This window comes from Tursiops truncatus, unplaced genomic scaffold (genome assembly GCF_011762595.2).
Source record: "Tursiops truncatus isolate mTurTru1 unplaced genomic scaffold, mTurTru1.mat.Y mat_scaffold_571_arrow_ctg1, whole genome shotgun sequence".
Taxonomy (NCBI): Eukaryota; Metazoa; Chordata; class Mammalia; order Artiodactyla; family Delphinidae; genus Tursiops; species Tursiops truncatus.
Genome location: NW_022983346.1, coordinates 6557 through 33245, shown reverse-complemented (window position 1 = coordinate 33245; position 26689 = coordinate 6557). Strand labels below are relative to the sequence as shown.

Sequence of the window (26689 nt, the reverse complement as noted above, 5' to 3'; positions counted from 1 at the left end):
GACTCGGGGTGCCTCCACCATGGCCTGGACGCCCCTCCTCCCCGGCCTCCTGGCTCACTGCACAGGTGCTGCCCCCAGGGTCCGCCTACCCCTGGCCCAGGGCTCGGGGACAGGCTTGGCCCTGACTCTGAGTTCAGCAGGGCACTGCCCGTGGGGACAGGAGACTCCTGGCCCTGCCGCAGGATGGGGGACTGGAGGGGCCGAAATCTCCCCACTGTGCTCACAGCTGTGTGTGAGCCCCGAGGGGCTGCACCTGCCAGAGAAAGTGAGGGGCGTTCTCATTTGTTCAGAGGCTCCATCCACCAGCCAGGCCCATGGGCCCCTGGGGCTGAGACTGACGGGAGGGGGCGCCCTCGGGGCCCAGAGAATCTTTGGAGTTTAGTCCAGGCCAGGCAGGTGGGGGTCTCTGGACATGCGTTCTTCACCTCCAGCCCACCTGTCCTTTTCTCTCCTGCAGGCATTGTGTCCTCCTATGAACTGACTCAGTCGCCCTCGGTGTCGGTGTCCCTGGGACAGACGGCCAGGATCACGTGTGGGGGGAACAACATTGGAAGTAAATATGTTCAACGGTACCAGCAGAAGCCGGGCCAGGCCCCTGTGCTGGCCATCTATGGTGATGGCAACCGTCCCTCGGGTATCCCTGACTGGATATCTGCCTCCAAATCGGGGAACATGGCCACCTTAACCATTAGCGGAGTCCGGGCTGAGGACGACACTGACTATTACCATCAGTCATATGACAGCAGTTATAATCCTCATGGTGACACAGGCAGATGGAGAAGTGAGATCCTAACCTCCCTGCCTGGCTGGGCGCTCACTCCACCAACCTCGGAGCAGCTGGAGGACAGGCCTGAGGCTCCGGTGTCCTCTGTGCTCTCAGGACCTCTGTTTATGCTGCTGAGAAATGGCGAGTGGGGATTCGGTCCTGAGTCATGGAGACTGTCGTCAGCACCCTTGAGCCAGAGGGTTCCCCTTGCCAGCTGTGTCCTAGGACAGCCGTGTCCCCTCTCCAGGCTCAGCTTCTCCACTGGCTTCTCTCAGGAGGGGGGGAAGATTCCAGATACAGGAAGGAAAGCTTCCGGCCCCTGGTGGCTGCTGGTGGCCCCTGACTCACGGAGCTCATTCTCGTCACTTGTGCCTGATCGTCCTGCACTGAGACCCAGGGCCTCCCCGCAACACCCTGAGGCGGGCCCTCAACACCATTGCCCACAACCCTCTAAGAACTGGGCTTCCCCACGATGCCTGTTCCTTTGTAATTTGACATCTGAAAATTGTCATCAGAAGATTGTAAAATGTTCACATCACTCCTTTACATATATTCATCAGAGTCTAAAAATCATCATGGTTTGATATCCACTGTCCTTAAAATTCTTCTATAACATCCATCTTTCCTTCTGCTTAGACTTGTTTCCATTCCACATCCCTTACTACATTTGGTCTGCTCATACATTTTCATACCTGGAAATCTCATTCATTATCCTATCATACATCTCTGTCATAATAATGTACATTCATTTAAAATTTTTGAATTTGTTTCATTTCCCGTGATCTTAAGTGCTAAAAGGTTTCTCCCACATTGTTATATCCTAATTATTAGCAGCAGAGTTTGATCAAAACAGCATAAACGCATTGACATTTTCATAAATGACTATTAACTAGTGTTGATTCGTGGATCCATCAATTAATATAATTTACCTCTAGAATGAAGTAAGTCCATCATCAAAGCTGTCCTGGCTTGCGTTTCTATATGAAACATGGAGAAACTTTGGTCCATCAATAGGAGTCTTGTAATACAGTGTCACTGCCTGATATGAACTCCTTCCTAGTTATATGCCAAAAATCGTTAGTGGTTGATGGTCAAAAATAGTTTCTCTAAATGATTTATCAGCTGACAGCTCCGTTTCATACTCTTGTAATTTTGTGGAAAGCAAAGGATTGGACGGCCACCACCCGACTTCAAGAGGACTCGTGTGAGAGGCAGTTCGATGCACCTCCAGACCCCTCAGGGATGAGGGCTCATTGCCTCATATACTGGGAGAGCCTGCAAGCCGGCTCCATCCCAGAGTCAGCTTCTCGGGGAACCACCCTCAGAGAGGTGTCACCCAGCCACTTGTCATTCATTTTCTCGGGGATAAACACCGAGAAGGCTTGAGCAGAACTTACTAGTTCAATGTATTGCTCCTTTACTTAAGAGGTCCCTTGTGTAAGAAGATATAAAGATTGGGGAAAATTTAAATATCATCTTAGTGCAGCTTTGCCAATATGATATCTTTTGAGAAAAATACTTGCATCTTATCATGTGTTTTGAGTATATGCTTCCTCCAAAACCTGAGGCTGACTTGAATCGTTCAATCTATGGAAGAGTCTGACCGAGTGATCTAATTTGCACAGCCAGTCCTCACTGCCAAATGTACTATTCGGACGATGTCCTGTTGGAAGCCTTCCCACTGTATTTGTCAATACAAGTAAACATGTTAGTGGGCATTTTGAGGAACATCATAAATCACTGAAAATTAAAAGATGTGTCTGGTGAGATCAACATTAAAATGATGTAAATCTTCTGCGTTCACTTATCTACATTTATAACTTTTTAAAAACAAGGTAAGTCACAAGGCTATTTGTCGTTATTTAATTAGCAACAGATACTATGGGACACCATGTGAGAAATAAATGTCAGAGTATTTAGTGGTTTGGCTTTTAGTAAGAATGAAGTAAGAATCGAATATAAATCACATTAGTCTTGTTAGCCATCAGGACGGAAGCATTTCCTATGAATGGAACAAGGATGTGAGAATGTTCCATTCTCTTGGACCACCCTCCCAGGGTCCCAAGAGGATTCAACCGGCTGATAGTTGCTGGTGGAACAGTTAAAGGACCAATGGCTGCTACAAAGCCACCACCTGCCAAAGTGGGGTCTCCTCGCCGTGGGAGTGTACCCGTCCCAGGTGTCAGTCCAAGCCTTTGGAAAGGACCTGGAAAACAGGTTCTGCCCTACGAATATAAACCCACCCGGTCAGGTGGGGCAGGACCTGCTGGGCTCTGGCCATGCCCACTCCAGCACAGGGAAGGGTTGGGCAGACCCTGCAAAAAGCAGTTCCTTGAGCTGGAGGTAACTGGTTTCTCCCAAGTTCCAGACACAGTCAAGACTAGAGTGAGATGAGTAAGACACCCTCCTTGTCTGAGAAATTTAAGGAAGTGCCCCAAAACTCAGTAATCAAGAAAAATAATATTTTGGGAATTCCCTGGAGGTCCAGTGGTTAAGACTCCATGCTTTCACTGATGAGGTCACGGGTTCAATCCCTGGCTGGGGAACTAAGATCCCATAAGCCCCATGGCACGGCCAAATTAAAAAAAAAAAAAAAAAGATAAATAATATTTAATGCAATATTTTTAAAAATTGAAATTAAAGCCCCCCAAAATCCATATGAGTAAAGCACTGAAACAGTAAGTAAAGTGAGGATCTGACCATGCACCGGTGTGACTCACCTTAAGCACCCCCACCCCAGGACAAGCCGGGACTCCAGGAAGATGAAGAACAGAGTCTAGCCCCTGCACCCCTTCCTCCCCCTCACGGGAACCCCCCGCCCCCACCCTCAGGTCTCACGCCTCCCACGAGCCACATTTTCTGGCGTTGCCTCCCTTGACAGCTGGTTTCTGCTGCCCTGTACCGGGCCCTCCCCCTCGGGCTGCATCCCCGGTGGCTGGACTGGGAGAGTTAGAGGTTAAAGCATGGAAATTTTCCAAAGCCCCCAGTTCCAGGCCGTGTCCCACCACCACGTCCAAAAAGGCTGGTCCTCCCGGGTCTCCGGCTGGTACTGGTAAGTCCCAGGACACGGTCTTTACACCAAGTAGCTGTGTGTCTTAGGAAAGAAACTCTCCCTCTCTGTGCTTCAGTTTCTTCATCCGTAGAAGCTACCAGGTCGGTGAGTCTGTGACGTCTCCAGAAGCAGTAGGATTCTCTCCCCATTTGCTGGAGTGGGGGGCTGCACCCCCAGGATCGCCAGAGGAGCTGGGATCTTCAGGGTTCCCCGGGCACCCTTCAGAGGGGGCTCAGGAACCACAGAGCCAGATCCTGATTCCAGAAGCTTTGTCATATCTCCAGACGGACACTTTGTCCCCCTCTGCCTCAGACCCTCCAGGCCCCAAGAGTAAAACACTGAAGGTGTTAAGAGAAGGACCAACCGCTTAAGTTTTGGGGATGGTGGGGAGTGGGGAGCTGGGGAGACCTAGGCCTGGGAGAGAAGACTCCACTCTGACTATAGGCAGGTGTCTGGGGCCTGTGGGATGTAGAATGGGCAGGGGGCTGACCAGCAGGAGGCAGGGGGCGCCCCTGACACGGGAGCAGGGCAGAAGTGACTGGACATGACACACCCCTCCACTCCAGGGGAGATGGGTGGGGGCGGGGCACAGAGGAGCCAGGGACCCTGAGCAGGGGATCTGCTGAACAGGACAGCTGGACCCAGACCTCTCTGGCTCAGCCTGAATCCAGCCCTCGGCCATTCTCGGTCCAGGGAGGGGGTGGGGACAAGTCTGGGCGGCCAGAGCTGCAGCTGCACCAGCTGGGAAGGCCCTGCCCATCCCCCGAGGGTCCCCAGCGTCCAGCCAGACCAGGATTTCCGATTGCAGCCACCACAGGAGGATGTGGTCTGCGGTGGCGGCTGCCCAGAGACCGTGGCAGGTACAGGGTGGAGGCTGGGGCACAACTGGAATCACCGAGTTCAGGGACAGCCCCTTTTTCTCCCCGAAATCTGGGGCTGTCCCCAGTGGGTGGGGGGGACCACAGCTTCTGGGCCCCGGGCAGTGGGTGAGTGTCACACCCACACAGGGGTGCGGGGAGGGAGCAGATTCAGCCTGGACCCTGGGGCAGGGGCAACGCAGCCCCCAAGGTGCAAGGGGCCCAGGTCCCAGGCTGGAGTGGGCCAAGCACCACAATGGGGAGAAGCTGGACTGAATCAGGGCCTCCCAGGGGCTCCCCCATATCCTGCATGATGGCTGGTAGGGCACCCACACCCTGTTACTGTTCAATGCCTGGCCCATGTCCAAGGCCAGGGATCTGTCTGTGTGTGCTGTATAGTCCAGCCCTCAGCACCCGGCCCGGCAGCCTGGGGTTCCCCTAGCTGCTTTATGAGTTTGGTCAAACTGTGAGGTTTTGATCACCATCATCACCTTCCTTCCCTCCTTCCCCCATCACAACCATCATTATCAAGAGCTGTGGAGGGTCTGGGATTTGTTCCTGCCCGCAAGCTAAAAAGTGAGCCTGCCGCAGTTGCACAGATGCTGGCGGACACAAGATGCTGGGTTGGAGACAAAGGCCAGCATGTTACTCCCAGCAAGAGAGGCAGCCGGCATGTCAGCATCATCCTGCGCTGGTTCTCTGAACCCCACAGGGTGATGCAAAGGGGCCAGGAGACACCTGCACATCCACGCTGGGGACCCCAAATCTTTTCTGCCGGACAGTAAGCATGTTTTGCTCCAGAGGGAGATGCTATCTCTACCCTCCAGGGTCATTCATTACACAAACATACTCGAAAAGATGATCCAAAACAAAGGCAATCAGTTCCTTTGCTCATGAGACGTGCAGAAATACAGAGATCCGTGGACATTGTCTCCCAGGGACCCTCATCTATATGAAGAAAATGAAGTCCCAAGCTGTGTGCCTGTTAACGCATCCCATGGAACAGGCTGGACCGATTTTCACCCAATGTAGCAGGAAAGTTAAGGAGCATCGGCCTCAAAACGTGGGCCAGGGCTTCCCTGGTGGCGCAGTGGTTAAGAGTCCACCTGCCAATGCAGGGGACACGGGTTCGTGCCCCGGTCCGGGAAGATCCCACATGCCGCGGAGCGGATGGGCCCGTGAGCCATGGCCGCTGAGCCTGCGCGTCCGGAGCCTGTGCTCCGCAATGGCAGAGGCTGCAGCAGTGGGGGACCTGCGTACCGCAAAAAAAAAAAAATCACGGGCCAGACACCTCTGAAAGGGCCCTCCCAGGAAAGTCACTTTGGGGTCCATCCCTGGGAGGCCTCTTTCAGATTTGCTGAAACAGAAGATTGGGAGGGCTGCAGAGCTGGACTTAAGTTGACATAGATATTAGAGCTCCTGTGGCCAGAGAGCAACTGGAAAGCCAGAGGGTAGGTGCTGGCTGTGACAAGTGGGAACTTGCAACCTGCCACTTGGAGTTCTTCCTATACCCGGCAGCCTGACAGCACCAGGACCTAGAGGGAGGGGCATGCCCTGGAGCTGCGTGAGGGCCAGGCCTCTTGACGGTGTGGCATCAGGAAAGTACGGAAGCTGCTTGAACATCAATTTCTTCATCTTCAAACAGGGGAGAAAAAAAAAAATCTCAGCTCAGCAGGGAGCCGGCCCGGTTGTCAGCACTGGATAGACAGCATCCCTCTCATCACTGGATTGTGTGTTATCTCCTGGGCTTCAAAACGGACCCCAGCCTAAGCAAACACGTGATCACACTGATCCTCAAGGCCTTCCTACGGCAAAGGAACTGCCCCTATTTTACAGATAAGGAAACTGAGGCCCAGAGGGAACCTCGGTCTGGTTGGTGTCAACATTCATGACTTGACGTTTCTCCTTGAACGACGGGTATAGAATCACTCCCGCAGGGCCCTTGCCTGGCTGAGAAGCTGAGTGAGGAGTTGACCAGGGACACTAGCCAGGCTTGGCCAAACCAACCAAGGAAGGGCGATCTTGACTGGCCGGAGTGAAGGCTGCAGGGACCAAGCCAGAGGGCTGGTCAGAAGAGAAGCCCCAGCCCACTGCACTCAGGCCTCACTGACTTATTCCACGGGAACTCGGCTGCCCTCCCCGGCCCCTCCAGGCCCCAGGGAGATGCTCCACAGCCCAGGGACGCAGTTGCAGAACAGGGAAGGAGAATAGGGCAGGTGTGCCCGACCCAGGGACCCGGGGGCGGGGCTGGTGGGCGGGCTTTGCTGTGAAGCCCTTGAGCCCTGGATCCTGACCACAGCAGAGCAGTTAGCAAAGGCCCCCCTGGGAGAGGCCCCAGGAGTAACAGCCATGGATCCTGAAGGGGGCCAGGTGCCGGGGGCAGGGACAGAAAAGGCCCATGCAGAGGACAGGGCCACGAGGGCCAGGATGCCCTGGGACGGCCACTGCCAACAAGGGGAACTGGGGGCACCTGCCGATCCCCCTCCAGGGAGCCCACACCAGCAGGTTGGCCAAGGCGCCTTTGACCCTGAGGGCACATGAGGCCCAGGTCAGGCCAGGTGGGCCCATGAACACCCCAGGGGTCAGAGCTCTGTCCCCAGGCAGCCCTGGCCTCTAATAGTACTGGGCCTGGCCATGGGCACCCATGGCCTGCTGCCCTTGATGGCAGCATGGCCCCCCACATGGAAGCCCCGGGAAATCTCCAGCCTCTGGAGACTGTGGGACAGGTAAGAGGCCGAGGGAGTTGTGGTACAGGGGGACTGGAGGTCCCTTTGACGGGGTGCAGGGGTGAATGACTATAGAAGAGAGCGGCAAGAAGGGAGAATCATCCGTAAAGAAGGGACCTGAGCAGACAGTGGCTTTATTTAAAGTGTTGACATTTTGTCTAGTGTGAATTTGTTTGTATTGATTTTTCTTCCTTAATACTATATTAAAGTATTATTTATCTCAATGACTGGATTTTTTTGGTGCCCCTTAAGTTTTGTGCCCAAGACTGGTGCCTCACTTGCCTCGCCCTGGACCTCTGAGCAGGGAGAAACAGGGCAGCAGGGGCAGGACGTACCCAGAAGACACTAATCACTTTAGGGGCAGCAGCCCCACAAGGCAGGTCCTGCCATCATCCCCATCTTACAGACAGGGATAGAGGTCCAGAAAAGTGAGGCAACCTGCCCAAGTTCACACAACACATGGGCACGGTCCCAGGACTGTGGAAATCCCGGGACTGAACAGGCACCAGCATGTCCTGTGTTTTAAGAAAATGGTGCAAGAGAAGGGCAGTTTACAAGGCGTCCAGAGAAGGAAGCAAGTGTTTGGCTTGGTGTCCCCCAAGGAGGCCAAACTCCTCAACTAAATTCCTGAGTGTTTAACTGGGGCCAAGCCTGAAGCAAGCGGGTCATATCCAGGCATTGGGCAGACCCATGGGTCATTTTTAGGAGCAGTAAGATGGGAGGGGGGATGCCCGAGCTGGTCTTACAGATCCAGGGTGTTGACACGTGACGGGGCGCTCCAGGCAGAGGGAATGGTGGGGGGTCCGAGGAGGAGAGTGAGGTGGCACAGGCCCGCAGGGGGCCTCCAGATAGCCGGGGAGAGCGGGGTGTAGACTGCTGGGGTCTTGTACACCTCATCCTTTATCCTGGGGTCCAGGAGGAGTCACTGAAGGATTTAAGTGGGAGCTGTCAGAGTCAGGTTAGTGTTTTGAAAAAATGGCTCCAGATCGGAGACCAGTGTGAGGCCAGATTAGAGGATGGAGAAGGGCAGTGGAAAGGGGATGGGGAGGGGGTGCTGGTCCATGGTGACCAGGTACCAATATCTCCTATGGAATTGGCAAGTGAATTTAAAGTGACATTATCATGATTGGGAGGAACGGGCACAGTCACGAACTGTCTATAAAAGACTAAAATGTACACCCTTTTTAGCAATACGCAGTGAGTCATAAAGAAAGCATATTTCTTTAAATTGTGTAATTCCACTTCTAGGAATTCATCCTGAGCAGAGGGTGGGGGGAACAACCAAAGATGTAACCAAAGGTTTACAAGCAAGAAACTCAACATTATTAATGATGGGAGAAAACTGGAAATAACCTAGATATCCAGCAGAAAGGGTGTGACAAAATACAGCATGGAATATCCATCATAAGAATCTTTACACAAACCTCCAAAATTGTATTTCTGAAATTGGGTTTTTAAAGTATGTGTGCATTTTCAAAAGCCTGTCAGAAAATGTAGAAAAATGTCAATGGTGTGTCTCTGGCAGGTGGGATTTCATCTAGTTTCAATTTTTTACCTTATAATTTTCTGTAGTTATGAAAAGGTTCACAAGAAGATATATTTCATTTTTATCTTCGAAAATAATTTTAATACCAGAGTACTATGTGTTTTAAAAAAGATTAAGCACAGAAGTATATTAGCCTGCAACTAGCTTTTTCAACAGTCTGTTGAGATTTTCTGTATCAGCCCATATGAATCCCCCATGTTCTCCACACAGCTTTGTAAGACTTCAAAGTTTGGATGAAGCAGCATGTCTTTAATGATTCCCCTGTTAATGAACATTTAGGTTGTTTCCACTTAAAAATGTAAATTACAAGAGATGCTACATGGAGACCCCCAACGTGTGTAGCTGTGTATCCATACTAAGTACACTGTGTATCTCCACGGGATAGATGCCTAAAGTGGGATTGCTGGATCAGAGAGAACAGGCTTTGAAATTTTCGTAGAGATGCCAGTGGTCCTCCCAAAAGTCTGTTCCAACTTACTCTCACCACAGTGAATGACAGTGCCTTTCCCTCTCCATTGTTGCCAATAATGTGACAGGGTGGATCTTTTTTTATTTTGCATGTCTGATGAGCAAAAATGAGAAACAAATGTGTTTGTTTATTTGATCGTTGGTGAAACTTATTTTCTTTCATATTTTTATTGACTGATTTTTATTTCTTCTGTGAATTCACCAGTCATAATTTTGCCTGGTTTATTTTTCGTTCGTTTGGTTGTATTTCTTAAAGATCCATAAGAAACTCTCCATCTATTTGGGATAGTAACCCCTTATTAAGTATGTACATTGTAAATATTTTTCCCTGATCTGTTTTACACCTTTTGTTCGTGGGGTCTTTCACCATAAAACCTTTTTAATTTTTATATGTCAGATTGGTGGTTTTTCTTTACAGTATCTGTGATCTGTGGCAAACATAGGGAAGGCATATTCATTTCTATTTTTTTCTATTTTATTCAGGTATTTTCATTGTTTTGGTGTTTGTTTTTACTTCACCTGGAGTTTATTTTTGGGTAGGTGGGAATATAACCATATATATTTTACAAATGGAGAGCCAATCATCATATATTTGTTGAATACAAACATATCTTTTATCCAATACTGAATTATGGATTTATCACATCCTCTCTGTGGTTCTGTTGATCTAATGATCAATTCCCACATCCTTTCCACCCTGTTTTAATTATTGTAGCTTTACAATGTGTTTCTGTACCTGGTAAAGAAGAACCCTGTCGTTATTATTCTCATTCAGAATATTTGTGTCTCTTCTCCATCATTATTCTTACTGTTGGACTTCAGAATCGGTTCACTAATTTTCAAAAAATTATTCCTTTGATGTTGTGCTTGTAATTTCATGAAGTATATGGATTCATTTGAGGGGAACTGATGTCTTCGCTGTTGTGTCCATTAGTCAAGTTGTGTTATATTTTATCCATGCAAATCTTGCACATTTTCTGTTAAGTTTATTCCTAGGACTTTTAATAGAATTTTTATTGAGGTTGTCAGTGTTTCCCAAATTTCATCTCCTCAATAGTTCCCTATTGCTCTTGTGTTCAATCATTTTGGTTAATTCTTGTATTAGTTCTAATAGTCCTTCAGCTGATTGTCTTGGGTTGTTTTGTTTGTTTGTTGAAGTAAACTAGCCCATCATCTGCAAAGAACAATTTTATCTCATTTTTCCTAACACACTCTTTGCCCCACCTTGTCTCACTTCATGGGCTCGAATCTGTAGAATATTATGAATAATAAAAGTAAGAGTGGGAACCCTGACCTTTAAGATGGTTTTACCTTTAAATGTGAAGGTTGCTATAAGTTTTGGGAGATACTCTTTATCAAGTTGAGGATCTTTCCTTAGATAATTAACTTAATAAAAGGCTGGATATTTGCTTTATTTAACCAGAAATAAGTGTTGAATTTATATTGCTGTTCTGTTAAATTTTGTTTCAAAAATCTTATGTGCACACCTTAAACACAACCATGACCAAATAGTTCCACCGCTCAATTAAAAAAATTCTTCTCCCAATGCAAAGGGTTACTTTCTGATTTAGATAACTGCATTGGGAGATACAGGGTGCTAAACAGGCTCCTCATCCTCCCACCATGACGCCCCCCACGCTACTGACCAAGGGACCCCACCTCCTCCAGGAAAGGAAGGTCCCTGGATGTGATGTGACACCCAGATGTCTCTCCTGCACCTCTCATGCTTGGGGAAGGATGGAGCCCCGCTTCCCAGGGCTAAAGTTGCTGGTGGGGTGGGGTTCCCCCTCAGCCTCCCTGAGGACAGACCAGCCCCCATGACAAGGAGGGGGCCCTGGGGCCTCTGTGCAGCTGCAGGTGGGCCCTGGGCAGGGGTGGAGGGGTGTCAGGAGGGTTTATGTTCAAGACTGTGTCACGGTGTGCTGCGTTCGGCGGAGGGACCAAGCTGACCGTCCTGGGTGAGTCTCCCCCTTCCCCTCCTCTTCGGGGTCCACGGTGAAATTTGGGCAGATTTTCTTGTCTTTTCCCTCCTGTCTGGGGCTGGAGTCTCACTCTCCGGAGCCTGTCACCTTCACCCTCTAGGCTGTCCATTGCCCCCAAGCCTGTCGTTCTTCACAGAACCTGGTGGGCATGGTGGGGATGGGCTAAGTGACCCTCCTGCCACCCCTCGCTCTTCCCATCCCGAGCCTTCCCTCCAGGCCCTTCTTCTCTGGATGCTGGGATGTCAGCTCCCTCCTCAGGGAGCCGAGCCCCGAGGTCTGAGGAGAAGGGAGGGGCTGAGGCCCAAGGAATGGGGGTCTCAGGCTGGGGCACTGGGTCCAGGGATGTGGGAAGGACACTGGAAAGAGCTGGACAGAGCATGGGTGTCATCCTGGGATCTTTCTGCTCAGGGACCCAAATGGGGGCTAGTGAGGGACCCCAGAGCCAGGGGCCTTGGAGAGTGGAGGAGGGAACAGTACACGGGGGAAGGGTAGACGAGTGTCCCGTTGAGAAGGTGACCTCAGGGTGCTAGGTCCCCATCCTCCACCCAGCAAGCAGGTCACCCCAGGCCGCACAGATCTCAGGACACTCGGGCCTTAAGGGTCACCGCACCCAGTTACACACTGGACGTGAGCCCCTAGCTCAGACGCCCAGCGTGGGGATTCCTGATAGGGACAGGTGACAGGAACTGACCCGGCCAGGCAGACAGATGTCCCAGGACAGACAGATCCCCAGCGGGACTTCACAGGTCAGGGGACCCCTCAGAACACACACAGCCCCAGTCTCAGAACGCAATGTTCACCCACATGGAAACTCTCATTTGTGGGACTCCCTGGACCCCAGCCCTGGGGCTGACGCTCCCTCCACCCTGGCAGCCCTGGAGGGGTCTCTGTGGTCTCTGTGGCAGCCCTAGAGGGTTGGGGGCTGCGAGGCTGGTGTTAGGGGGACTGTGGGCAACAAAGCCCCCCGCAAAAGGGAAGAGAGCCTGAACGGGGGACAGACAGACGACCTGTATGAGGACACCAGACGAGAACCAGGGGAAGATCTCAGACAGATAAATGCCCAGGACAGACAGACACCCAGGAAAGAGGGGACCTCAGGGTGGACGCCAGGCAACACCAGGGAGCAGAGGGTAGGATGTGGTTTATGGGACGTGGGAGCCTGAGGAAGAGATGGAGACTTGCAAGGGAGCCCCGAACTCCCAGGAGTCGGGCACTGAGGATCCCCTGACAGAAGGTGAGCGACCCCAGCCATGGCTGCCTGACCTCAGGGGAGCAAGGGCCCGCCTGGGATCCATGCACTGGACTTCGGGCACCTGTGCCCGCTTCTCCTGAGGTCAGGGGCTCCCGCGATGGACGCTGCCCCAGTGACCTCCCGTCTCTCCCTCACTTTGCAGGTCAGCCCAAGTCCTCGCCCTCAGTCACTCTGTTCGCGCCCTCCAAAGAGGAGCTCGACGCCAACAAGGCCACCCTGGTGTGTCTCATCAATGACTTCTACCCGGGCAGCGTGACGGTGACCTGGAAGTCAGGCAGCACCACCATCACCAAGGGCGTGGAGACCAGCCAGCCCTCGAAACAGAGCAACAGCAAGTACGCGGCCAGCAGCTACCTGGCCCTGACGGCCAGCGAGTGGAAATCTTATGAGAACGGGGTCAGCTGCCATGTCACGCACGATGGGAAAACCGTGGAGAAGACAGTGTCGGCCTCCGAGTGCTCTTAGGTCCTGGTCCTCACATCCTCAGGGGACTGGAGCCACAGGACCCCTGGAGGGTCTACCCACCACCCTGGTCCCCCCAGCCCTTCCTCCTGCACCCAATCAACTCTCAATAAAATGTCCTCATTGTCATTCAGAACTCGTGCTCTGCTCGTTTTTCTTTCTGCATTTGGTGTCCTGAACTCAACCATCCTCAAAGGGGAACAAAATCCTCTTATCCTTTAAGAAATCAAGATAGAGGATGGAGTCTTGGGACTCTTGTGAGGAATGGTTTCACTGTCACCCAGGACCCCCCCGCCCCCCAGAGAACATTCGAGAACAGGAAATTGGGTCACTGCAGGAATGGAAGTCTGTCCACCCTCCCTACCCTCCTCCATGTTTCCTCCTCCGTGTGGACCACCTCCACATCTGATTGTCCCGGTCACAGTGTTTGGTTGCCAGGGCCCCAGGACAATACCTCAGCTCCCTTCCCTGGAATCCTCAGCACCACATTCTGGATTGTGTAGCCCTCAGGAGTCCGTCGGTTCTGTAGATGATGACCCACCGATTCCATGTGTCCTTTTGCTCAAAACCCACCCCGGTAATTCCGCATGACCTCGTCCTAGAGTTCCCACGCCCCTCATGGCACCTCCTGCTCGCACCTCCCTAGGGAAACAGCCCTGTGCCCCTCCCCCAGGCCTTCCGGTCACACTCTGCACAGGACCCACAGTCCCTGACCCTGGTCACTCATCGCACACTCCCTCTAGACAGTCCTCCTCCCACTTGTGTCAGGAGGGTCCCGGCTGCCTTCAAGGCTCCTGGGACGAGGCCAGCTCTGCTCTCACCAATCTCTCGGTGGCCAGCCCACCACCTACCCACCACAAATGCCAGTGAAAACCATGTGAGTGGTCGATGGGGCCATGAGTCTAACGTCAAGTTTCGGTCTAGGTCGGTGCCGTGGACTTGACTGTGTACTGATTCACCATCTTAGATCTGGAATGAGATCTCAGATCAGTGAGATTATTGCTGTAGGAGCTACACAGGACAGGGACCCGAGTGGTTAGAAAGGCAGACACACACACAGACACACACGCACATGCGCGCACACCGGCACACACCGAGTTACTGCAAACTTGGCCGTGTTGGACCTGCCTCTAGGGCACTGGAGCCTCCAGAATCCCTGTGGCCTCGCTCTGCAGAGAGCACAGCTCCATCACCTCAGGGTGCTAAACAGGCTCCTCACCCTCCCACCATGACGTCCCCCCACGCTACTGACCAGGGGACCCCACCTCCTCCAGGAAAGGAAGGTCCCTGGGATGTGATGTGACGCCCAGATGTCTCTCCTGCACCTCCCATGCCTGGGGAAGGATGGAGCCCCGCTTCCCAGGGCTGAAGTTGCTGGTGGGGTGGGGTCCCCCCTCATCCTCCCCGAGGACAGACCAGCCCCCATGACAAGGAGGGTGGCCCTGGGGCCTCTGTGCAGCTGCAGGTGGGCCTGGGCAGGGGGTGGAGGGGGTGTCAGGAGGGTTTATGTTCGAGGCTGTGTCACTGTGTTATCCGTTCGGCGGAGGGACCAAGCTGACCGTCCTGGGTGAGTCTCCCCCTTCCCCTCCTCTTCGGGGTCCACGGTGAAATTTGGGCAGATTTTCTTGTCTTTTCCCTCCTGTCTGGGGCTGGAGTCTCACTCTCCGGAGCCTGTCACCTTCACCCTCTAGGCTGTCCATTGCCCCCAAGCCTGTCATTCTTCACAGAACCTGGTGGGCATGGTGGGGACAGGCTAAGTGACCCTCCTGCCACCCCTCGCTCTTCCCATCCCGAGCCTTCCCTCCAGGCCCTTCTTCTCTGGATGCTGGGATGTCAGCTCCCTCCTCAGGGAGCCGAGCCCCAAGGTCTGAGGAGAAGGGAGGGGCTGAGGCCCAAGGAATGGGGGTCTCAGGCTGGGGCACTGGGTCCAGGGATGTGGGAAGGACACTGGAAAGAGCTGGACAGAGCATGGGTGTCATCCTGGGATCTTTCTGCTCAGGGACCCAAATGGGGGCTAGTGAGGGACCCCAGAGCCAGGGGCCTTGGAGAGTGGAGGAGGGAACAGTACACGGGGGAAGGGTAGACGAGTGTCCCGTTGAGAAGGTGACCTCAGGGTGCTAGGTCCCCATCCTCCACCCAGCAAGCAGGTCACCCCAGGCCGCACAGATCTCAGGACACTCGGGCCTTAAGGGTCACCGCACCCAGTTACACACTGGACGTGAGCCCCTAGCTCAGACGCCCAACGTGGGGACTCCTCATAGGGACAGATGACAGGAACTGACCTGGTCAGGCAGACAGATGTCCCAGGACAGACAAATCCCCAGCGGGACTACACAGGTCAGGGGACCCCTCAGAACACACACAACCCCAGGCTCAGAACACAACGTTCACCCACATGGAAACTCTCATTTGCGGGACTCCCTGGACCCCAGCCCTGGGGCTGACGCTCCCTCCACCCTGGCGGCCCTGGAGGGGTCTCTGTGGTCTCTGTGGCAGCCCTAGAGGGTTGGGGGCTGCGAGGCTGGTGTTAGGGGGACTGTGGGCAACAAAGCCCCCCGCAAAAGGGAAGAGATCCTGTATGGGGGACAGACAGACGACCTGTATGAGGACACCAGACGAGAACCAGGGGAAGATCTCAGACAGACAAATGCCCAGGACAGACAGACACCCAGGAAAGAGGGGACCTCAGGGTGGACGCCAGGCAACACCAGGGAGCAGAGGTAGGATGTGGTTTATGGGACGTGGGAGCCTGAGGAAGAGATGGAGACTTGCAAGGGAGCCCCGAACTCCCAGGAGTCGGGCACTGAGGATCCCCCGACAGAAGGTGAGCGACCCCAGCCATGGCTGCCTGACCTCAGGGGAGCAAGGGCCCGCCTGGGATCCATGCACTGGACTTCGGGCACCTGTGCCCGCTTCTCCTGAGGTCAGGGGCTCCCGCGATGGACGCTGCCCCAGTGACCTCCCGTCTCTCCCTCACTTTGCAGGTCAGCCCAAGTCCTCGCCCTCAGTCACTCTGTTCGCGCCCTCCAATGAGGAGCTCAACGCCAACAAAGCCACCCTGGTGTGTCTCATCAATGACTTCTACCCGGGCAGCGTGACGGTGACCTGGAAGTCAGGCAGCACCACCATCAAAAAGGGCGTGGAGACCAGCCAGCCCTCGAAACAGAGCAACAGCAAGTACGCGGCCAGCAGCTACCTGGCCCTGACGGCCAGCGAGTGGAAATCTTATGAGAAGGGGGTCAGCTGCCAGGTCACGCACGATGGGAAAACCGTGGAGAAGACAGTGTCGCCCTCCGAGTGCTCTTAGGTCCTGGTCCTCACATCCTCAGGGGACTGGAGCCACAGGACCCCTGGAGGGTCTACCCACCCACCCTGGTCCCCCCAGCCCTTCCTCCTGCACCCAATCAACTCTCAATAAAATGTCCTCATTGTCATTCAGAACTCGTGCTCTGCTCGTTTTTCTTTCTGCATTTGGTGTCCTGAACTCAACCATCCTCAAAGGGGAACAAAATCCTCTTATCCTTTAAGAAATCAAGATAGAGGATGGAGTCTTGGGACTCTTGTGAGGAATGGTTTCACTGTCACCCAGGACCCCCCCGCCCCCCAGAGAACATTCGAGAACAGGAAATTGGGTCACTGCAGGAATGGAAGTCTGTCCACCCTCCCTACCCTCCTCCATGTTTCCTCCTCCGTGTGGACCACCTCCACATCTGATTGTCCCGGTCACAGTGTTTGGTTGCCAGGGTCCCCAGGACAATACCTCAGCTCCCTTCCCTGGAATCCTCAGCACCACATTCTGGATTGTGTAGCCCTCAGGAGTCCGTCGGCTCCGTAGATGATGACCCACCGATTCCACGTGTCCTTTTGCTCAAAACCCACCCCGGTAATTCCGCATGACCTCGTCCTAGAGTTCCCACGCCCCTCATGGCACCTCCTGCTCGCACCTCCCTAGGGAAACAGCCCTGTGCCCCTCCCCCAGGCCTTCCGGTCACACTCTGCACAGGACCCACAGTCCCTGACCCTGGTCACTCATCCCACACTCCCTCTAGACAGTCCTCCTCCCACTTGTGTCAGGAGGGTCCCGACTGCCTTCAAGGCTCCTGGGACGAGGCCAGCTCTGCTCTCACCAATCTCTCGGTGGCCAGCCCACCACCTACCCACCACAAATGCCAGTGAAAACCATGTGAGTGGTCGATGGGGCCATGAGTCTAACGTCAAGTTTCGGTCTAGGACGGTGCCGTGGACTTGACTGTGTACTGATTCACCATCTTAGATCTGGAATGAGATCTCAGATCAGTGAGATTATTGCTATAGGAGCTACACAGGACAGGGACCCGAGTGGTTAGAAAGGCAGACACACACGCACATGCGTGCACACCGGCACACACATGAGTTACTGCAAACTTGGCCGTGTTGGACCTGCCTCTAGGGCACTGGAGCCTCCAGAATCCCTGTGGCCTCGCTCTGCAGAGAGCACAGCTCCATCCCCTCAGGGTACTAAACAGGTTCCTCACCCTCCCACCATGACGCCCCCCACGCTACTGACCAGGGGACCCCACCTCCTCCAGGAAAGGAAGGTCCCTGGGATGTGATGTGACACCCAGATGTCTCTCCTGCACCTCCCATGCCTGGGGAAGGATGGAGCCCCGCTTCCCAGGGCTGAAGTTGCTGGTGGGGTGGCATCCCCTCTCATCCTCCCCGAGGATAGACCAGCCCCCATGAAAAGGAAGGTGGCCCTGGGGCCTCTGTGCAGCTGCAGGTGGGCCTGGGCAGGGGGTGGAGGGGGTGTCAGGAGGGTTTATGTTCGAGGCTGTGTCACTGTGTTATGTGCTCGGCGGAGGGACCAAGCTGACCGTCCTGGGTGAGTCTCCCCCTTCCCCTCCTCTTCAGGTCCACAGTGAAATTTGGGCAGATTTTCTTTTCTTTTCCCTCCTGTCTGGGGCTGGGGTCTCACTCTCTGGAACCTGTCACCTTCACCTTTCTAGGCTGTCCTTCACCCCCAAGCCTGTCGTTCTTCACAGAACCTGGTGGGCATGGTGGGGACGGGCTAAGTGACCCTCCTGCCACCCCTCGCTCTTCCCATCCCGAGCCTTCCCTCCAGGCCCTTCTTCTCTGGATGCTGGGATGTCAGCTCCCTCCTCAGGGTGCCCAACCCCAGGGTCTGAGGAGAAGGGAGGGACTGAGGCCCAAGGAATGGGGGTCTCAGGCTGGGGCACTGGGTCCAGGGATGTGGGAAGGACACTGGAAAGAGGTGGACAGAGCATGGGTGTCATCCTGGGATCTTTCTGCTCAGGGACCCAAATCGGGGCTAGTGAGGGACCCCAGAGCCAGGGGCCTTGGAGAGTGGTGGAGGGAACAGTACATGGGGGAAGGGTAGACGAGTGTCCCGTTGAGAAGGTGGCCTCAGGGTGCTAGGTCCCCATCCTCCTCCCAGCAAGCAGGACACCCCAGGCCGCACAGATCTCAGGACACTTGGGCCTTAAGGGTCACCGCACCCAGTTACACACTGGACGTGAGCCGCTGACTCAGATGCCCAGCGTGGGGACTCCTCATAGAGACAGGTGACAGGAACTGACCCGGCCAGGCAGACAGATGTCCCAGGACAGACAGATCCCCAGCGGGACTACACAGGTCAGGGGACCCCTCAGAGCAGACACAACCCCAGGCTCAGAACAGAACGTTCACCCACATGGAAACTCTCATTTGCGGGACTCCCTGGACCCCAGCTCTGGGGCTGACGCTCCCTCCACCCTGGCAGCCCTGGAGGGGTCTCTGTGGTCTCTGTGGCAGCCCTAGAGGGTTGGGGGCTGCGAGGCTGGTGTTAGGGGGACTGTGGGCAACAAAGCCCCCCGCAAAAGGGAAGAGAGCCTGAACGGGGGACAGACAGACGACCTGTATGAGGACACCAGACGAGAACCAGGGGCAGATCTCAGACAGACAGATGCCCAGGACAGACAGAGGAAAGAGGGGACCTCAGGGTGGACGCCAGGCAGCACCAGGGAGCAGAGGGTGGGATGTGGTTTATGGGACGTGGGAGCCTGAGGAAGAGATGGAGACTTGCCAGGGAGCCCCGAACTCCCAGGAGTCGGGCACTGAGGATCCCCCGACAGAAGGTGAGCGACCCCAGCCATGGCTGCCTGACCTCAGGGGAGCAAGGGCCCGCCTGGGATCCATGCACTGGACTTTGGGCACCTGTGCCCGCCTCTCCTGAGGTCAGGGGCTCCCGCGATGGACGCTGCCCCAGTGACCTCCCGTCTCTCCCTGACTTTGCAGGTCAGCCCAAGTCCCCGCCCTCAGTCACTCTGTTCGCGCCCTCCAATGAGGAGCTCAAGGCCAACAAGGCCACCCTGGTGTGTCTCATCAATGACTTCTACCCGGGCAGCGTGACGGTGGTCTGGAAGTCAGGCAGCACCACCATCACCAAGGGCGTGGAGACCAGCCAGCCCTCGAAACAGAGCAACAGCAAGTACGCGGCCAGCAGCTACCTGGCCCTGACGGCCAGCGAGTGGAAATCTTATGAGAAGGGGGTCAGCTGCCAGGTCACGCACGATGGGAAAACCGTGGAGAAGACAGTGTCGGCCTCCGAGTGCTCTTAGGTCCTGGTCCTCACATCCTCAGGGGACTGGAGCCACAGGACCCCTGGAGGGTCTACCCACCCACCCTGGTCCCCCCAGCCCTTCCTCCTGCACCCAATCAACTCTCAATAAAATGTCCTCATTGTCATTCAGAACTCGTGCTCTGCTCGTTTTTCTTTCTGCATTTGGTGTCCTGAACTCAACCATCCTCAAAGGGGAACAAAATCCTCTTATCCTTTAAGAAATCAAGATAGAGGATGGAGTCTTGGGACTCTTGTGAGGAATGGTTTCACTGTCACGCAGGACCCCCCCGCCCCCCAGAGAACATTCGAGAACAGGGAATTGGGTCGCTGCAGGAATGGAAGTCTGTCCACCCTCCCTACCCTCCTCCATGTTTCCTCCTCCGTGTGGACCACCTCCACATCTGATTGTCCCGGTCACAGTGTTTGGTTGCCAGGGCCCCCAGGACAATACCTCAGCTCCCTTCCCTGGAATCCTCAGCACCACATTCTGGATTGTGTCGCCCTCAGGAGTCCGTCGGCTCCGTAGATGATGACCCACCGATTCCACGTGTCCTTTTGCTCAAAACCCACCCCGGTAATTCCGCATGACCTCGTCCTAGAGTTCCCACCCCCCTCATGGCACCTCCTGCTCGCACCTCCCTAGGGAAACAGCCCTGTGCCCCTCCCCCAGGCCTTCCGGTCACACTCTGCACAGGACCCACAGTCCCTGACCCTGGTCACTCATCCCACACTCCCTCTAGATAGTCCTCCTCCCACTTGTGTCAGGAGGGTCCCGACTGCCTTCAAGGCTCCTGGGACGAGGCCAGCTCTGTTCTCACCAATCTCTCGGTGGCCAGCCCACCACCTACCCACCACAAATGCCAGTGAAAACCATGTGAGTGGTCGATGGGGCCATGAGTCTAACGTCAAGTTTCGGTCTAGGTCGGTGCCGTGGACTTGACTGTGTACTGATTCACCATCTTAGATCTGGAATGAGATCTCAGATCAGTGAGATTATTGCTGTAGGAGCTACACAGGACAGGGACCCGAGTGGTTAGAAAGGCAGACACACACACAGACACACACGCACATGCACGCACACCGGCACACACACGAGTTACTGCAAACTTGACCGTGTTGGACCTGCCTCTAGGGCACTGGAGCCTCCAGAATCCCTGTGGCCTCACTCTGCAGAGAGCACAGCTCCATCCCCTCAGGGTGCTAAACAGGCTCCTCACCCTCCCACCATGACGCCCCCCACACTACTGACCAGGGGACCCCACCTCCTCCAGGAAAGGAAGGTCCCTGGGATGTGATGTGACACCCAGATGTCTCTCCTGCACCTCCCATGCCTGGGGAAGGATGGAGCCCCGCTTCCCAGGGCTGAAGTTGCTGGTGGGGTGAGGTCCCCCCTCATCCTCCCCGAGGACAGACCAGCCCCCATGACAAGGAGGGTGGCCCTGGGGCCTCTGTGCAGCTGCAGGTGGGCCTGGGCAGGGGGTGGAGGGGGTGTCAGGAGGGTTTATGTTCGAGGCTGTGTCACTGTGTTTTCCGTTCGGCGGAGGGACCAAGCTGACCGTCCTGGGTGAGTCTCCCCCTTCCCCTCCTCTTCGGGGTCCACGGTGAAATTTGGGCAGATTTTCTTGTCTTTTCCCTCCTGTCTGGGGCTGGAGTCTCACTCTCCGGAGCCTGTCACCTTCACCCTCTAGGCTGTCCATTGCCACCAAGCCTGTCATTCTTCACAGAACCTGGTGGGCATGGTAGGGACAGGCTCAGTGACCTTCCTGCCACCCCTCGCTCTTCCCATCCCGAGCCTTCCCTCCAGGCCCTTCTTCTCTGGATGCTGGGATGTCAGCTCCCTCCTCAGGGTGCCCAACCCCAGGGTCTGAGGAGAAGGGAGGGACTGAGGCCCAAGGAATGGGGGTCTCAGGCTGGGGCACTGGGTCCAGGGATGTGGGAAGGACACTGGAAAGAGCTGGACAGAGCATGGGTGTCATCCTGGGATCTTTCTGCTCAGGGACCCAAATGGGGGCTAGTGAGGGACCCCAGAGCCAGGGGCCTTGGAGAGTGGAGGAGGGAACAGTACACGGGGGAAGGGTAGACGAGTGTCCCGTTGAGAAGGTGGCCTCAGGGTGCTAGGTCCCCATCCTCCTCCCAGCAAGCAGGTCACCCCAGGCCGCACAGATCTCAGGACACTCGGGCCTTAAGGGTCACCGCACCCAGTTACACACTGGACGTGAGCCCCTAGCTCAGACGCCCAGCGTGGGGACTCCTCATAGGGACAGGTGACAGGAACTGACCTGGCCAGGCAGACAGATGTCCCAGGACAGACAGATCCCCAGCGGGACTTCACAGGTCAGGGGACCCCTCAGAGCAGACACAGCCCCAGGCTCAGAACGCAACGTTCACCCACATGGAAACTCTCATTTGTGGGACTCCCTGGACCCCAGCCCTGGGGCTGATGCTCCCTCCACCCTGGCAGCCCTGGAGGGGTCTCTGTGGTGTCTGTGGCAGCCCTAGAGGGTTGGGAGCTGCGAGGCTGGTGTTAGGGGGACTGTGGGCAACAACCCCCCCCCCCTGAAAGGGAAGAGAGCCTGAATGGGGGACAGACAGACGACCTGTATGAGGACACCAGACGAGAACCAGGGGCAGATCTCAGACAGACAGATGCCCAGGACAGACAGAGGAAAGAGGGGACCTCAGGGTGGACGCCAGGCAGCACCAGGGAGCAGAGGGTGGGATGTGGTTTATGGGACGTGGGAGCCTGAGGAAGAGATGGAGACTTGCCAGGGAGCCCCGAACTCCCAGGAGTCAGGCACTGAGGATCCCCCGACAGAAGGTGAGCGACCCCAACCATGGCTGCCTGACCTCAGGGGAGCAAGGGCCCGCCTGGGATCCATGCGCTGGACTTTGGGCACCTGTGCCCGCTTCTCCTGAGGTTAGGGGCTCCCGCAATGGACGCTGCCCCAGTGACCTCCCGTCTCTCCCTCACTTTGCAGGTCAGCCCAAGTCCTCGCCCTCAGTCACGCTGTTCGCGCCCTCCACTGAGGAGCTCAGTGCCAACAAGGCCACCCTGGTGTGTCTCATCAATGACTTCTACCCGGGCAGCGTGACGGTGGCCTGGAAGTCAGGCAGCACCACCATCACCAAGGGCGTGGAGACCAGCCAGCCCTCGAAACAGAGCAACAGCAAGTACGCGGCCAGCAGCTACCTGGCCCTGACGGCCAGCGAGTGGAAATCTTATGAGAAGGGGGTCAGCTGCCAGGTCACGCACGATGGGAAAACCGTGGAGAAGACAGTGTCGGCCTCCGAGTGCTCTTAGGTCCTGGTCCTCACATCCTCAGGGGACTGGAGCCACAGGACCCCTGGAGGGTCTACCCACCCACCCTGGTCCCCCCAGCCCTTCCTCCTGCACCCAATCAACTCTCAATAAAATGTCCTCATTGTCATTCAGAACTCGTGCTCTGCTCGTTTTTCTTTCTGCATTTGGTGTCCTGAACTCAACCATCCTCAAAGGGGAACAAAATCCTCTTATCCTTTAAGAAATCAAGATAGGGGATGGAGTCTTGGGACTCTTGTGAGGAATGGTTTCACTGTCACCCAGGACCCCCCCGCCCCCCAGAGAACATTCGAGAACAGGGAATTGGGTCGCTGCAGGAATGGAAGTCTGTCCACCCTCCCTACCCTCTTCCATGTTTCCTCCTCCGTGTGGACCACCTCCACATCTGATTGTCCCGGTCACACAGTGTTTGGTTGCCAGGGCCCCCAGGACAATACCTCAGCTCCCTTCCCTGGAATCCTCAGCGCCACATTCTGGATTGTGTAGCCCTCAGGAGTCCGTCGGTTCTGTAGATGATGACCCCACCGATTCCACGTGTCCTTTTGCTCAAAACCCACCCCGGTAATTCCGCGTGACCTCGTCCTAGAGTTCCCACACCCCTCATGGCACCTCCTGCTCGCACCTCCCTAGGGAAACAGCCCTGTGCCCCTCCCCCAGGCCTTCCGGTCACACTCTGCACAGGACCCACAGTCCCTGACCCTGGTCACTCATCGCACACTCCCTCTAGACAGTCCTCCTCCCACTTGTGTCAGGAGGGTCCCGACTGCCTTCAAGGCTCCTGGGACGAGGCCAGCTCTGCTCTCACCAATCTCTCGGTGGCCAGCCCACCACCTACCCACCACAAATGCCAGTGAAACCATGTGAGTGGTCGATGGGGCCATGAGTCTAACGTCAAGTTTCGGTCTAGGTCGGTGCCGTGGACTTGACTGTGTACTGATTCACCATCTTAGATCTGGAATGAGATCTCAGATCAGTGAGATTATTGCTGTAGGAGCTACACAGGACAGGGACCCCGAGTGGTTAGAAAGGCAGACACACACACAGACACACACGCACATGCACGCACACCGGCACACACACGAGTTACTGCAAACTTGACCGTGTTGGACCTGCCTCTAGGGCACTGGAGCCTCCAGAATCCCTGTGGCCTCACTCTGCAGAGAGCACAGCTCCATCCCCTCAGGGTGCTAAACAGGCTCCTCACCCTCCCACCATGACGCCCCCCACGCTACTGACCAGGGGACCCCACCTCCTCCAGGAAAGGAAGGTCCCTGGGATGTGATGTGACACCCAGATGTCTCTCCTGCACCTCCCATGCCTGGGGAAGGATGGAGCCCCGCTTCCCAGGGCTGAAGTTGCTGGTGGGGTGAGGTCCCCCCTCATCCTCCCCGAGGACAGACCAGCCCCCATGACAAGGAGGGTGGCCCTGGGGCCTCTGTGCAGCTGCAGGTGGGCCTGGGCAGGGGGTGGAGGGGGTGTCAGGAGGGTTTATGTTCGAGGCTGTGTCACTGTGTTTTCCGTTCGGCGGAGGGACCAAGCTGACCGTCCTGGGTGAGTCTCCCCCTTCCCCTCCTCTTCGGGGTCCACGGTGAAATTTGGGCAGATTTTCTTGTCTTTTCCCTCCTGTCGGGGCTGGAGTCTCACTCTCCGGAGCCTGCCACCTTCACCCTCTAGGCTGTCCATTGCCCCCAAGCCTGTCGTTCTTCACAGAACCTGGTGGGCATGGTAGGGACAGGCTCAGTGACCTTCCTGCCACCCCTCGCTCTTCCCATCCCGAGCCTTCCCTCCAGGCCCTTCTTCTCTGGATGCTGGGATGTCAGCTCCCTCCTCAGGGTGCCCAACCCCAGGGTCTGAGGAGAAGGGAGGGACTGAGGCCCAAGGAATGGGGGTCTCAGGCTGGGGCACTGGGTCCAGGGATGTGGGAAGGACACTGGAAAGAGCTGGACAGAGCATGGGTGTCATCCTGGGATCTTTCTGCTCAGGGACCCAAATGGGGGCTAGTGAGGGACCCCAGAGCCAGGGGCCTTGGAGAGTGGAGGAGGGAACAGTACACGGGGGAAGGGTAGACGAGTGTCCCGTTGAGAAGGTGGCCTCAGGTGCTAGGTCCCCATCCTCCTCCCAGCAAGCAGGTCACCCCAGGCCGCACAGATCTCAGGACACTCGGGCCTTAAGGGTCACCGCACCCAGTTACACACTGGACGTGAGCCCCTAGCTCAGACGCCCAGCGTGGGGGACTCCTCATAGGGACAGATGACAGGAACTGACCTGGCCAGGCAGACAGATGTCCCAGGACAGACAAATCCCCAGCGGGACTTCACAGGTCAGGGGACCCCTCAGAGCAGACACAACCCCAGGCTCAGAACACAACGTTCACCCACATGGAAACTCTCATTTGCGGGACTCCCTGGACCCCAGCCCTGGGGCTGACGCTCCCTCCACCCTGGCAGCCCTGGAGGGGTCTCTGTGGTGTCTGTGGCAGCCCTAGAGGGTTGGGGGCTGCGAGGCTGGTGTTAGGGGGACTGTGGGCAACAAAGCCCCCCGCAAAAAGCGAAGAGAGTCTGAACGGGGGACAGACAGACGACCTGTATGAGGACACCAGACGAGAACCAGGGGCAGATCTCAGACAGACAGATGCCCAGGACAGACAGAGGAAAGAGGGGACCTCACGGTGGACGCCAGGCAGCACCAGGGAGCAGAGGGTGGGATGTGGTTTATGGGACGTGGGAGCCTGAGGAAGAGATGGAGACTTGCCAGGGAGCCCCGAACTCCCAGGAGTCGGGCACTGAGGATCCCCCGACAGAAGGTGAGCGACCCCAGCCATGGCTGCCTGACCTCAGGGGAGCAAGGGCCCGCCTGGGATCCATGCGCTGGACTTTGGGCACCTGTGCCCGCCTCTCCTGAGGTCAGGGGCTCCCGCGATGGACGCTGCCCCAGTGACCTCCCGTCTCTCCCTCACTTTGCAGGTCAGCCCAAGTCCTCGCCCTCAGTCACGCTGTTCGCGCCCTCCACTGAGGAGCTCAGTGCCAACAAGGCCACCCTGGTGTGTCTCATCAATGACTTCTACCCGGGCAGCGTGACGGTGGCCTGGAAGTCAGGCAGCACCACCATCACCAAGGGCGTGGAGACCAGCTAGCCCTCGAAACAGAGCAACAGCAAGTACGCGGCCAGCAGCTACCTGGCCCTGACGGCCAGCGAGTGGAAATCTTATGAGAAGGGGGTCAGCTGCCAGGTCACGCACGATGGGAAAACCGTGGAGAAGACAGTGTCGGCCTCCGAGTGCTCTTAGGTCCTGGTCCTCACATCCTCAGGGGACTGGAGCCACAGGACCCCTGGAGGGTCTACCCACCCACCCTGGTCCCCCCAGCCCTTCCTCCTGCACCCAATCAACTCTCAATAAAATGTCCTCATTGTCATTCAGAACTCGTGCTCTGCTCGTTTTTCTTTCTGCATTTGGTGTCCTGAACTCAACCATCCTCAAAGGGGAACAAAATCCTCTTATCCTTTAAGAAATCAAGATAGAGGATGGAGTCTTGGGACTCTTGTGAGGAATTGTTTCACTGTCACGCAGGACCCCCCCCGCCCCCCAGAGAACATTCGAGAACAGGGAATTGGGTCGCTGCAGGAATGGAAGTCTGTCCACCCTCCCCACCCTCTTCCATGT

The 26689-nt window shown here is 55.7% G+C and overlaps 2 protein-coding genes and 3 gene segments (V, D, J or C); all 5 read left to right on the top strand.

The window, feature by feature from the left end:
* The first annotated feature begins 19 nt into the window (after nucleotides 1-19).
* On the top strand, nucleotides 20-16552 carry LOC141275688 (immunoglobulin lambda-1 light chain-like). Its single transcript, XM_073799841.1, has 4 exons — nucleotides 20-65; nucleotides 458-751; nucleotides 14637-14678; nucleotides 16096-16552. The coding sequence occupies exons 1-4, from the start codon at nucleotides 20-22 to the stop codon at nucleotides 16416-16418; spliced, it is 705 nt and encodes a 234-aa protein (XP_073655942.1). The 3' UTR covers nucleotides 16419-16552.
* Nucleotides 11313-13135, top strand: LOC117310915 (Ig lambda chain C region-like). The segment is given in 2 exon segments: nucleotides 11313-11373; nucleotides 12792-13135. Coding segments are annotated over 2 exon segments (384 nt in total).
* Nucleotides 16553-17911: 1359 nt separating the features above from the next.
* Nucleotides 17912-19841, top strand: LOC141275686 (Ig lambda chain C region-like). The segment is given in 2 exon segments: nucleotides 17912-17972; nucleotides 19385-19841. Coding segments are annotated over 2 exon segments (384 nt in total).
* Nucleotides 19842-21194: 1353 nt separating this feature from the next.
* On the top strand, nucleotides 21195-23144 carry LOC117310917 (Ig lambda chain C region-like). The segment is given in 2 exon segments: nucleotides 21195-21273; nucleotides 22688-23144. Coding segments are annotated over 2 exon segments (384 nt in total).
* Nucleotides 23145-24500: 1356 nt separating this feature from the next.
* Nucleotides 24501-26448, top strand: LOC117310914 (immunoglobulin lambda-like polypeptide 5). The gene is made up of 2 exons (XM_073799840.1): nucleotides 24501-24579; nucleotides 25992-26448. Exons 1-2 carry the CDS (start codon nucleotides 24519-24521, stop codon nucleotides 26159-26161), a joined length of 231 nt encoding a protein of 76 aa, XP_073655941.1. The 5' UTR covers nucleotides 24501-24518; the 3' UTR covers nucleotides 26162-26448.
* Nucleotides 26449-26689: the final 241 nt, after the last annotated feature.

What these genes read in the sequence shown, in the direction of transcription:
- LOC141275688 (XM_073799841.1), top strand. Translation starts at nt 20, where the DNA reads ATGGCCTGGACGCCCCTCCTCCCCGGCCTCCTGGCTCACTGCACAG. An exon ending in CCTCCTGGCTCACTGCACAG is followed by an intron (nt 66 to 457) that starts GTGCTGCCCCCA and finishes TCTCTCCTGCAG; the next exon opens with GCATTGTGTCCTCCTATGAA. An exon ending in GACCAAGCTGACCGTCCTGG is followed by an intron (nt 14,679 to 16,095) that starts GTGAGTCTCCCC and finishes CTCACTTTGCAG; the next exon opens with GTCAGCCCAAGTCCTCGCCC.
- LOC117310914 (XM_073799840.1), top strand. Translation starts at nt 24,519, where the DNA reads ATGTTCGAGGCTGTGTCACTGTGTTTTCCGTTCGGCGGAGGGACCAAG. An exon ending in GACCAAGCTGACCGTCCTGG is followed by an intron (nt 24,580 to 25,991) that starts GTGAGTCTCCCC and finishes CTCACTTTGCAG; the next exon opens with GTCAGCCCAAGTCCTCGCCC.